At 46.1% G+C, this 12,718-nt stretch overlaps 1 protein-coding gene across 1 annotated transcript in view; it reads left to right on the plus strand.

The window, feature by feature from the left end:
* arfgef3 (ARFGEF family member 3) overlaps positions 1-12,198 on the plus strand; it is a 37,813-nt gene extending 25,615 nt beyond the window's left edge. The window contains exons 24-41 of the mRNA XM_088012777.1: positions 363-508; positions 1,020-1,199; positions 1,284-1,425; positions 1,519-1,641; positions 1,857-1,960; positions 2,354-2,498; positions 2,572-2,700; positions 3,118-3,294; positions 3,445-3,559; positions 3,915-4,017; positions 6,647-6,778; positions 6,943-7,073; positions 7,879-8,097; positions 8,178-8,349; positions 9,016-9,117; positions 9,323-9,711; positions 10,043-10,523; positions 10,962-12,198. Coding sequence (XP_087868903.1) covers positions 363-508; positions 1,020-1,199; positions 1,284-1,425; positions 1,519-1,641; positions 1,857-1,960; positions 2,354-2,498; positions 2,572-2,700; positions 3,118-3,294; positions 3,445-3,559; positions 3,915-4,017; positions 6,647-6,778; positions 6,943-7,073; positions 7,879-8,097; positions 8,178-8,349; positions 9,016-9,117; positions 9,323-9,711; positions 10,043-10,523; positions 10,962-11,174 — 3,203 coding nt within the window. The 3' untranslated portion in view covers positions 11,175-12,198. The remainder of the gene's footprint in view (positions 1-362; positions 509-1,019; positions 1,200-1,283; positions 1,426-1,518; positions 1,642-1,856; positions 1,961-2,353; positions 2,499-2,571; positions 2,701-3,117; positions 3,295-3,444; positions 3,560-3,914; positions 4,018-6,646; positions 6,779-6,942; positions 7,074-7,878; positions 8,098-8,177; positions 8,350-9,015; positions 9,118-9,322; positions 9,712-10,042; positions 10,524-10,961) is intronic.
* Positions 12,199-12,718: the final 520 nt, after the last annotated feature.

Consider the following 12,718-nt stretch of genomic DNA (forward strand, 5'->3'; position numbering starts at 1 on the left):
GGAAAATATTTCAGAGCTTCCAGTCTGAGTTCATGTTCCTGCAGATTCAACCAAGTCAGAGAAATGACTTAAACCTCTGAGCCCTCCTCCAGAGACTCCACAGGTTTTAATGGACTAAAAGTTCAAAACACAACAATCAGAAAAAAACTGAACAAATGTGGCAGAAGGAGAAAGTTTGGAAACATGAATTAGGTTTGATGAACGGACAGATTTCATGAAACCAAAGAGGAGATTAACTGTCATTTCTCAAATTAATGTTAATATCCCACATAATGATCCATGTAAAGAATAAATAATCGTCTTCAAACACAGTCTGTCTTGTTGCCGTGGAAACCTTGATGATTTTCTCTGGTTGTGTTCAGGAGTCGCCAAGTCGACGTCGGAGCGCCGCAGCGCTCTGCATCTCTTCCGTCTCGGAGAGGCCATGCTGAGGATCGTCAGGAACAAGAACCGGCCCCTGCTGCACATGATGAGGGCCTGGAGCGTGGTGGCGCCCCACCTGGTGGAGGTAGGGAACTGCAGCAGGGAGGATGGTCTTCTGAAAAATTTCTTTCTGCTCCGATTGTCTCGTTTCTCCTCAATCAGTCGGGTAATTACACTGCAAAAACTTAAAATCTTACCAAGTATTTTTGGTCAAGATTCTACTGCAAATATCTTAGAACACTTGGAATAAGACAAAACTAACTTACAAGTAACTTTTCAGCAAGATATAGGAGCTTGTTTTAGGTCAATACTTCCTTAATTTTTCTGAAAAACTTATTTCACTTATAACAAGACATTATTTCACATATGAGTGAAATAATCTGTCAATGGAACTAAAATGTTTTCATCAATATTAAGGACTTATTGACTTAAAATAATCTCCTATCTTGCTGAAAAGTTACGTATAAATTAGTTTTGTTTTATTTCAAGTGTAATAAGATATTAGCACTACAAAATACTTTCTAAGATTTTGTGTTTCTGTGGTGATTGGTTCATGATTTATTTTATTCTGGGGGATAAAAATGTTTCGTTTCCAGGCTGCTTGTCACAAAGAGCGCCACGTTTCCCAGAAGGCCGTTTCCTTCATCCACGACGTTCTGACCGAGGTTCTGTCAAGCTGGGCCGAGCTTCCTCACTTCCACTTCAACGAGGCGCTGTTCAGGCCGTTTGAGCACATCATGCAGCTGGAGCTGTGCGACGAGGACGTCCAGGACCAGGTGAGGTCCGGTCCGGTCCGGTCCGGTCGGCTGCAGCACAGGGAAGGTTCCAGCCACATACTCCAACCCGGCTGTCTCCCCCAGGTGGTGACGTCCATCGGGGAGCTGGTGGAGATGTGCTCCCCTCAGATCCTGTCCGGGTGGAGGCCGCTGTTCAGCGCCCTGAGGACCGTCCACAGCAGCAGGGCGGAGACCAAAGACTACCTGCTGGGAGAATACTCCATGGGTAAACTGGCAGACTGGTGACAGATGCTGGTTATCACCGATACTTTAACAGTTCACATTATTTCCTCCTGTTCCTTCCTCTCGCTCCATGCAGGGAAGTCCCAGGCTCCCGTGTTCGACGTCTTCGAAGCTTTCATCAACACAGACAACATCCAGGTGTTCGCCAACGCTGCCACAGACTACATCATGTGTCTGCTGAAGTTCGTCAAAGGCCTGGGTGGGCCTGGGTTTTTTAATCTGCTAACATTTCCAGACCTGCAGGATTTATTCCTCCTGGAATCAGAATCCTGCGTTTGCCTGTTTCATGTCTTTATTCAGAGCAGCTGAGATTAACGTTTTAACTTTCATTTCATTTTGACCTTTAGATGTGACTGTTGTATTTGTGCAGCACTTTTTGCTCCTAATTCCAGTTTTCTGTGTGTTTGTGAGCAGGAGAGGTGGACTATAAGGAGATCGGAGACTCTGTTCATGTGTCCGGGTTGAGCTCCACTGTGCTCTGCGTTCCGGCTCTCGACTACCTGCACAAATGTTCCCAGGTAGGACCACGCCTGCAGCATCTTGCCTGCGCCGCAGCGTCTCGCCTGCGCCGCAGCGTCTCGCCTGCGCCGCAGCGTCTCGCCTGCGCCGCAGCGTCTCGCCTGCGCCCCAGCGTCTCGCCCGCGCCGCAGCGTCTCGCCCGCGCCGCAGCGTCTCGCCCGCGCCGCAGCGTCTCGCCCGCAGCGTCTCGCCCGCAGCGTCTCGCCCGCAGCGTCTCGCCCGCAGCGTCTCGCCCGCGCCGCAGCGTCTCGCCCGCAGCGTCTCGCCCGCGCTGCAGCGTCTCGCCCGCGCCGCAGCGTCTCGCCCGCGCCGCAGCGTCTCGCCCGCGCCGCAGCGTCTCGCCCGCGCCGCAGCGTCTCGCCGCCTCTCATCAGGCTCTGTTTTTTTTCCAGCTGTTGGCTAAGATCTACAAGATGCCGTCCAAGCCGGTGTTCCTGGGCGCCCGGCTGGCCAGCCTGCCCATGCGGTCGCAGGAGCGCTCTGTCAGCAGCGAGGACGGCGTCGACTGCGTCCTGCAAGAGTTCGACGATGACACAGGTGAAGAAGACTTCCTGTTCCTCCCGGTTCGTTTCCTGTTTGGGGTCCAGCTGAGGTTTCCTCTGCGCTGCAGGTTTAATCCAGGTGTGGATCTTACTGCTGGAGCAGCTCACCGCCGCCGTGTCCAACTGCCCCCGGGAGCACCAGCCGCTCACCCTGGAGCTGCTGTTCACGCTGCTCAGAGAGGTCACAGCCGTTCCAGGTGACTCAGGAACACAGCAGAACATCTCCGGCTTTACTGGGTCTGGTCTGCAGGAATATTATTAAATACTCATAAGTCTGCATTAAAAACAGACATTTGTTGGGATTTCACAAAGCCTGGAAATATCAACTGCTCTGTGCCAACGATGCACAGATTGATGACTCAGATATTGCAGCGTTTGTGTTCAGTATGAAGCAGATATTAAGGAGTGCAGCGCATGGCGATCATGAGACAGGAATTGTAAATATGAGAAATGGTGCCAGAAGAACCCAGTGAGGCATCGTTAGCTGACTGAATAAGTAAAAATGAAAATCCATGTCTTAAGCGATATTGTTCAGGGTTTCCCCTTCCTGTGTCTCTGAGGTTTAACAAACCACCAGCTGCTCAGGTTCCCTAACTCCTCCACACCACCTGCAGGTCCGGGCTTCGCCATCTTTGCCGTCATCCAGCTGCTGCTTCCTGTCATGTCGCTGTGGCTGCAGCGTAGCCATGGCGACCACTCATACTGGGACGTGGCGTCATCGAATTTCAAGCACGCCATCGGCCTGTCGTGTGAGCTGGTGGTGGAACACGTCAACAGCTTCATCCACTCAGGTGAGCTGCTGTTGCCACAGAGCTGATTGTCGCTGACGGAGGTGATCAGGAGGACATGGAGTCGACTGAAGCCTTGTTCCATCCTCCTCCTCTCCTCCTCCCTGATTGGACCGTTGTGTTTACAGTCCGGCTGGTTGTTTCTCTCTGCAGACATCGGCTACGAGTCTCTGATCAACCTGATGCTGAAGGATCTGTTCAAGCTGCTGGTGGCCTGCGTGTCTGAGCCTGCAGAGACCATCTCCAGAGTCGGCTGCTCCTGCATCAGGTCGGCACTCAGACCGTCGTTTTCTACTGGCTTCATGAGTCTCAAGAAAATATTTCATTATATGTATACATGTTTCCAGAAATATTTAACAAATTATTTTTATATCTTCAGAGACATGAAATGAAGGTGTCTTTATTAATATAATTCACCTTTAAAGAAAAATGTCCTCCAGAACAAAGATGGTTGTATAACATATAAAACCAGTGTGAGAATCATGGGAACCACATAGACATGATGTTCTGTCCTGAATCTTAACTGCTTTACTTTGTGTGCATGTCTTTGTGTGTGTGTGTGTGTGTGTGTGTGTGTGTGTGTGTGTGTGTGTGTGTGTGTGTGTGTGCATGTGTGTGTGCAGGTACGTGTTGGTGACTGTGGGTCCGGTGTTCACAGAGGAGATGTGGAGGTTGGCCTGCTGCGCTCTGCAGGATGCTTTCTCTGCAACGTTAGAGCCTGTGAAGGTACAGACACACACACACACACACACACAACATCAGCTGATACACATAAGAAGGCTGCATGAACTCAGAAGTGCATAAGAACAGATTTAAATGACCCAAAACATCTGAAACTGTTCGGAGCAGAAATGATCAGAACGCTTTAACCAGTAATGCTCAGATTAGGCTTTCTAACAGAAGTTTAGCTCTCTCTCTTTCTCTCTGTCGTTCGTCCTGCTTTTCATGCTGAAACATTGTTTATTTTTTTGTTTCATTTTAAAGGATTAAAGTCAGAAACCAAAACATTCAGCCTTAAGTAAAAATAAAGCTTCAACAGGCTGAACAAAAGACTTTAAATCATGTTATTGTGAATATGATAATAATGATGGTAAGTGTCAGTCCATCTGTCCAGGCTTCACACTGATGCATATAAAACAAATGATGCACACAGTCCAAAAACATGTCAGGTTAATTGGCCTCTCCAAAATGCCCCTAGGGTGTGTGTGTGTGTGCATGGTTGTGTGTCTCTGTGTTGCCCTGCGACAGACTGGCTACCTGTCCAGGTGACCCCGGCTCTCGCCCGGGACGTTAGCTGGAGAGGCACCAGCAACCCACCGATCCCACTAAGGGACAACATCAATATAAATGAATTATGTATGTATTTTTTTTTTAATTGTCCTTCATGTGTTTCAACCTGGTGTTTTTTTTCATTTCGTCTCACATCTTACTGCTGCCAGTAAGAATGAAACTTTGTTTTTATCTCAGATTTGAACCGAACTGAAAGGTGGAAAGGTTTCATCTGACCTGAACTAAAACATCAGACGGTACCGAGCCTGGTGCCTGTTTCATTTGATTAAACCCCAGCAGGCTCGGCTTTATGAGGACTTTGTGTTAATTTGTTGATGACGGGACCTGCTGTGTGTGTCTGGGTTTACTGAGAACATCCTCAGTGAGTCGAACCCCTGCTGATCCACTTCATTCCTGGCTCCGGTTGACACAGAGGGGCCTTCGACGGGAATCTGACTCTGGAATATTCCTGCCTGACTGCAGCTAAGCAGCTTTACTGATTAAACCTCCAGTGTGTGTGTGTGTGTGTGTGTGTGTGTGTGTGTGTGTGTGTGTGTGTCTGCGCGTGGTTCAGAAAGAGAGATGATGACATCTATTGATCCTGCTGTCAGACTTTTTTTCCTGAGACCTCAACAGATCAAATAATTTTCTATTCACAATAATCAACATGTTCTTAAAAAATAAAAATAAAAAACACAAGATGAACTTAAATTGTAATTAAATAATTGTAAAAAAGGAATAACTTATATATATATACTGGAACAAAGATCTAAATAATGACCAGCAGCTCCTTGTGTTCCTTTCAAATAAAAAAAATAAAACTGCTTCACACCAAAACTAAAAAATTATTAAAAATTATTCTCCACTTTGCAAGTCCAGGTCCTAAAATCCCAACCAAAGTTTGTGACTGTTATACCACAAAGTGTGTCAGTACAGTAACTGGGTTGAAAGTTTATTTCATTTTTAAGCATGTTTATTGGTTAATGTCCATCCAACCATTTTATTATTTAAGACACGATTCTGCAGGAATCGCTGCAGGACTCTCTTTATGTTGACATATTTATGTTGCTTTAGGTCTCAGTTTTGTCTTTTTGTGGCTATTGGCTCTGAAACCAATCCGCTTCTGAGGCTCGCCTTCAGCATTATTTATTTTTACTGTATGTGTCTTTTTATTAGTAAAAAATTACAAAACAAACACCTGAAGTTAATAAAAGTTGATCTGTAATGTCGTCTTCTGCTTCACTCGCAGCTTCAATCTGAAACAAGTGGCTCATCCTTCAGACGTCTGATCATGTGACCTCTGACAAGCTTTATGGAAAAGCTGCTTTTGTTTGTGACACATTCAGGTCACGCCTGATCCACAGTAAACACAATATTTATGTCCAACCCAGAGAGAGTATTACTGGAGCTGCCTGGGTTTGGTGGCTGATCAGGATGGGGACGTTGTGGACCTCAGGGTGTGTCCTGCTGGAGCCGTTAATGATGGACAAACGTCCATTTAATTTAGAACATTTTACTTTGTGGTCAGTCCTGTTGAAGAAGCTAAATTTAAAGGTGAAGCTCTCGGGTTAATAGTCAATCTAAGAGTGCGTTCACACCAGCCCAGTTTAGTCCGGTTTAATCCAACTCCAGTGCATTTGTCTGAAGTCTGGTTCATTTTGTGAAAGTGTAATCTGACTCTGAATGGACCAGAACAGTGAACTCTGGTCTGAATACAGTTTGGTTCAAATGTGAACGCCAAGCAGGAAGCTGACTACAGCGCAGGGCATTCTGGGTAAATGCAACCAAAACAAATGTGTGTATCTACTGCCAACAGGAAGTTTGGCTTGAAGTCTTTTTCAAAGATAAATCTTCCAAGCTGTACAAACTGACGGCACTCTGTGGTGTTTATAATGAAACATTTAAGTAGTTATACTCGGTGTCTTGTTCAGGGTGTTTGTGTTTCCTTTCCTTGCTTCCTGTCACACATTGATCGACTCTGGTTTGATGAGAGTAGCTGAAGTTCATCTTGGCAGCAGAACTTATAGAAAACTCATCACACCAGCATATTTCTGACAGGGATTGCTTTGTTTGTCCTTTGCTGCAGAACCTTCTGGCGTGTTTTCATAGCGGCTCTGACAGTTTCTCTGGAGACGCCTGTGAGGTGAAGGTGGCGGCTCCGTCTCACTCTCCGTCAGCTGAGACCGAGTACTGGAGGATCAAAGCTATGGCTCAGCAGGTCGGTTAGCAGATCCTCAGAGCTTCAGAGTATGAGGCAGAGCTGAAACATTAACGTTTTACAACCTGTTTCCATTAAATGAATTGAGTGGATGAGTGTGGCATGTAAGACTGTAGAGCAGAGAATGATCCAGAAACATTTGAGTCCTGTCCTCTCTGTCTCAGGTCTTCATGTTGGACACTCAGTGCTCCCCAAAGACGCCCAACAACAAGGACGGCTTTGAGCATGCTCAGTCCTGTGTGCTCATCATCGAGCTGCCGGCTGACCAGCAGTCCAACGGCCACGCTCAGAAGAGGTGGACCCCGTCACCCTCACTGATGCATGTTTTCATTCTCTAACCCCAAATCAAATCTCTGCTGGTTCTCACTGACATTCTGTCCAGCTGGCACACTGCTCCTGGTTTTCTGTTAAATCCAAATCAGTGTCTCCTCCAGGGTGTGTTGTCTCTCCATGTCCGTCTCATAAACTCTCTTTTCTCTTTCTGCTGCTCTGCTGCAGGAAAATTGGGTAAGAGAGTTTTCTGACATCACTGACTTTGTGCTGATTTTATTAGACAGATGCTCACATGCAGCGGCGATCATCTGTAGCGTGTTCATAATCACACTGCATCATTCACCATCAGATGTGCACAGCATGCAGAAATGAACAGATTGTAAGAGATTAAACGTTCCTGTCTGTGTCACAGATTGACTGAATGAGTCTCTTCTCTGACCTGATGATGATCAAACATCTACCTTTAACTCTGATCTGGGTTCACATCAGGTTTTAAATCAATCTATAATGTATTGTTTTCGACTAAAACAATACTTACTCTGTCATTTACCGTTTTTAGAACTTATATAAAAAATTACCTGCTGCTTCTTGAAAGCTTCTACATGTTTAATATAATTAGGATAAAGTGTTATGCTGCTCTGTTCATCATTTTTTTCATTATGTTTCTAATGAACGTAGTGAATAATGTGATTCAGTGGGATGTGATTCTCCTTATTTTACATCTAAACCCTGTTTTAGCTGATCAGAAATAGAAATTAAAGTTGAGACAAAGATTTTAGTTTCTTTGTTAAAACTGACTAAACATGATTTTTTTTTCCGTCCTCCAGGATCCCGTTCCAGACCATCGTGGTGAGCCTGCTGTCCCATCAGGTCCTGCTCCAGAACCTCTACGACATCCTGCTGGAGGAGTTCGTCAAGCAGCCTGACGGCAACGAGAGGGTGACCCCTGTGACCTCTGACCCCGGCAGGCCCACCGCCGGCTTCCTGCGCTACATCTCCATGACAAATTTAGCCATCATCCTGGACCTGCTGCTGGACTCCTACAGGTTGCTGCTGTGTTTGACGTAAACTGGTTGTACTGGTGCAGACCGGTTCTGACCGGTTCTGACCGGTGTCGTCTCTGCAGGACGGCTCGGGACTTTGACACCCGGCCGGGTCTGAAGTACCTGCTGATGAAGGTGTCGGGTGTTTGTGGAGCAGCAAACCTTTACCGCCAGTCGGCGATGAGCTTCAACCTGTACTTCCAGGCGCTGCTGTGCGCCACGCTGAGCCAGGCTGAGAGCATGACCGCCCAGCAGGTGGGAACAATCAGCAAGATGACCTCAGAGTCAGTAATCCCTGCTCAATGACCACACTTTGAAACTGACAGTGGGTCACATCATATTTTAGAGTATTCTGATGTTTAGTTAAACCCTTTTAATTCTCCCAGATCAGCTTTGAGCCAAACATCCAAAACTGTTTCTTAATGCATCAAAATATTAAACTAAAGTTATTGTAACAGTTATGGGCTAGGCAGCTAACTGCGGGTTACATTATGTTCAGCCTGATTCAAACATCTTTAGATTTGAATTAATTACTAATCACCTTTTCTTTCTATTAAAGACGGTGATGAAATGAACAATATAATTAATATTCAGCCTGTGTTCAAAGAACTCATTCTTCCCTTAATGACTTCAGTAAGAATTAATGTAATAATAATCAATATCGTTATTTATAGATAGGAATATGACAGATTTCTGTTCCTGCCTTGTTGTCTGCAGATGTAATGAAAGACATTCAGATCAGGTATTTGATATGTTTGGATTATATGAATTGATGTCATTTATTCAGTGGAATAGTCTGATTACCTTGATGTCCACAAGTCACACATTGATGACCATCAGTTTCCACCCAAAACATTTACTAATAAGTATTTTGTAATAAAACAAAAAATAATTTTCTCCTAATTAAACGTTTATGTTCAGGTGAAGAAGATCCTGTATGAGGAAGAGGAAGGCAGCTCTGACTCCTCCCACCCTGGCTCCGCCTCCTCAGAGGATGAAGATATCTTTGAAGAAACAGCACAGGTGATAAAAACATGGCGTCTGATTGGCTGTTTGTGTTTCATGTGGTTATTATGAAGTTTAAAGTGTTGCTGAATCTGTCCATCTCATATTTTATATTCTCAGAAGAAAAATATTTTCTAACTGACCTAAAACAAAGAAAATACTTTTTCTTAGTTCATTCAGTCGTTCAGACCTCAGGTTTCACTGAGTCTGTTTCCTCCGGCAGGTGAGCCCGCCTCGCGGCCGTGAGAAACGCCATCAGTGGCAGCCTCCTGCCCCGTCGCTCAGCGTCCAGCCTCTAGGGGGCGCCGACTGGGCCTGGCTGGTCAAGCGTCTCTACAAAGTGTGCATGGATCTGTGCAACAGCTACGTCCAGATGCACCAGGACCAGGAGAGCATGCTGGAGGAGACGCCGCTGCTGAGAGGAGGCGCGGGGTCGGGAGGAGATCACGTTTTCTTCCTGCCTCTCTTCCATTCGGAGACTTTCACTCCGTCGTCAGCCGGCGGCTTTTCCGCCAGGGGGACGCCCTCAGAGGATGGAGGCATCAGGGGTCAGGGAGTAGATCTGAGTGCAGCTTCACCTGCAGAAACACCAACACCCAGCCCCAGGTTCAGGTCTGACATCTCTCCTCTTACTGCCTTAATGGTGAAGATGTTTAAACTTACAGCTGCAGGATGTCACTTCAATAAAAAATCTATTTTCTACATTTTTGTTAAAACTGTTACTATGTTGCATTGCATGAGACAAAATCTATGAAAATTTCTGCAGTTTGCACTGTGAAGACAGAGGAGTTTGACTTTTCTCACAGATTATCTGTCTTCATAACAAACTGTCACAACAAAGTGACATTTTTAACAAAAATATAAAAAACTATTTTTATAAAATCTACTCTAATTAAATGTCTTCACCTTCCTTCATCTTCTCAGTTATTTCTATTTCTTCCAGCTTCACAGGCAGTCTGCCGCACCACTTCCAGACCGGAGCAGAAAAGAGAGACTCGGGCATCACAGGGAGCTCGGTAGGAGGAGTTCCCAGCAGCGCCGCGCCCGGACGGAGGAAGGAATGGTGGGAAAGCGCCGGTAACAAACTGTACACCATCGCTACGGACAAAACCATCAACAAGCTGATGATGGAGTACAAACGCAGGAAGCAGCCGGTGCAGCAGCAGCAGCCGGTGCAGCAGAGCCACATCAACCTGTTCATGAAGGAGCAGGGCCGGGCGGCGCCTGGCGGAGCGGTGGGAGGAGACAGGAGGAGCCCCGTGGAGCTGCAGAGGCCCCAGCAGCTGGTGGACCAGCAGGGGCCCCCGCTCAGGCACTCGGTCAGCGCGGGGCCCGAAGTGCTGAGGCAGGAGAACAGGCCTCGGTCAGGATCCACCATCAGCTCACACAGCATCTCCTTGAGGGACTCCGAGGCCCAGATACAGGTGAGGGAGGAGGGATCAATGTTACAGCTAAGAAACAAACTGATTCATTCTCATTATTTTTCTTTAAAACTGAAACTGAAGGGTTTCCTTCACCTGTCGGATCTCCCAGAGTTTATGTGTCGCACACGACTCGTAGTTTTTACCAACAGTGAAATCCTCCAACATCTAAAATCTGATGCCACTCCAATTTTGTTTACAATTTCTGAAGAAGGAAGTTATGCTCAGGTCATCTTTTTAAAAGTTTCCGTGTCGTTTCCTTCAGTGGTTCTTGGTGCAGCGCCCCCACAGGCCAGGAGGGGAACAGGCTGGTTTGACTCAGAGCAGAGAGAAAGAGAACAGCTGCTGGAGATGAAACTAATGTTGCAACATGTGTTATAACAAGTTGAATCCCCCTCCAGCTTGCCCCAGTTCTGACCTTTGACCCGTCTCTCTCTGCAGGCGTGGACCAACATGGTTCTGACTCTCCTGAACCAGGTGCTCCTCCTGTCGGACTCCAGCTTCCTGGCGCTCCAGCCGGCGCTCTACCCGTGCCTCAGCCAGCTCTCCTGCCACGTCACCGACGCGCGGGTCCGCCAGGCGCTGCGCGAGTGGCTCGGCCGGGTCGGCAGACTGTATGACATCACCGTGACATCACAGGGGTCGACGGGCTGAGGGAAAGAAACGACCCTTTCACAGAGAGACGACTCGGTCAGCTGGACGGAGGAACTGCTGATTAAATGAATAAAGTTTGTAATTGTTTGTACGATGGAAAGCATTTAAATATAAATGTGCCATTTTTGCTCTGGTTCCTTGTTAAAGTCCAATTTTCTGAATGGCTTTTATTTATTTCATAATATTCAGAGCTCTTCTGTTTTTGCTGGTCCATGTTTCTAGTCATCTTGATGCCGTCTGTTGTTGCTGTCATATTGTGATGCTTCCTTGTGCATCGCAGCATTCCTCTGAGACTTTTCCCACCTTTTACTACGTATTTTGTAGATTTCTCAAAGTTCCTGCAGTCAACAGAAATGTGCATTTTGTTGCCCTTGTGCATGTGCATTCATGTTGCTGCTGCTGAAGCAGAGAAAACGGCTTATTTGCTTTAAAACAAAAATGATTAAAAAAAATCCACAGGGTGCCTTTGGGGGAGGATTTAATAACCTGTTGCTTATCATCATTTCTGTTTTTAGTCGGTTTGAAGGATCTGTGAGTCTGACAGACCTGACTGAAGCCGTTTATGGTCCAGCTTCAGTCTCCGGACCACAAACATTTCATTTCAGAATCAAACAGGCGATTTATTGTGGATTTAATCCGACTGTGTTTGGTCGTCTCTTTTCTAGCTTCAGCTCTTTGTGTCTGTCTCTGTAACGCTGAATGTCACTCCTGTTAAACTTTTAACACTGAGGTATTTAAACCAAATGCAACATGCAGAATATGGATTTATGGCCTCTTCTTTAATTCTGCGATGTTTTTATGCTTCTTCTCTCACTGTGAAGATCATTTTGTTTGAAATTTGACATGTGAGAAACGTGGAGCTGGTTCTGGTGTTACTGCTGTCACTGTTTGTTCCTCATCCGTCTGCAGCTGAATCTCTGAGAGCTGAAACAGAAAGCTGCAGGTTAAAATCTCCTGAAACGTGTTCAACATCTTCTGTTCCTGATTGAATGTCTTCATTTAAAATACAACCAGATTCACCTGACTCTTGTCTTCTTTATGAAGGAGTAAAATATGGGGCCAAAACATGGATGATAACTGAGAATAATGCTCTGTAGCGTGAATATAAAGTTAAAAGTCTAAACAGTTTGTGTCCAGGATGTGTGGGATCTGCAGAGATATTAAGACGGCTCTATCCCAGCAAAGGTTGGGCAGTGTTTAGCTCACTTTGATCATCGATCTTAGTGTGTTGTCATGGTGACATCCGTTGATGTTGGATCATAAGTGTTAGAAAGTCGTAAACTCACTGGTCACACCATGACAGCAACGGCCTCTTTATGTCCAACTGATGTTTTATCAGCCAAAACGATCTCACCATTAAAGGAGCTCAAACAAACGAGAATCAGTCGACATGCCAGTAAATGGTGTGTGAATGGTTAGGTTTTGTAAGGTTGCCCTGACCCTCATCGGCTGGTTTTGATCCAGGGTGAACTGATCTCAGCAGAGACAGTCGGCTCATCCTTTTACCGTCTGCTCTCCACACAACACGCTCTGACCTTGTTTTT

This window comes from Poecilia mexicana, unplaced genomic scaffold (genome assembly GCF_051168715.1).
Source record: "Poecilia mexicana isolate PSO_F unplaced genomic scaffold, ASM5116871v1 scaffold_15, whole genome shotgun sequence".
NCBI classification, from domain to species: domain Eukaryota; kingdom Metazoa; phylum Chordata; class Actinopteri; order Cyprinodontiformes; family Poeciliidae; genus Poecilia; species Poecilia mexicana.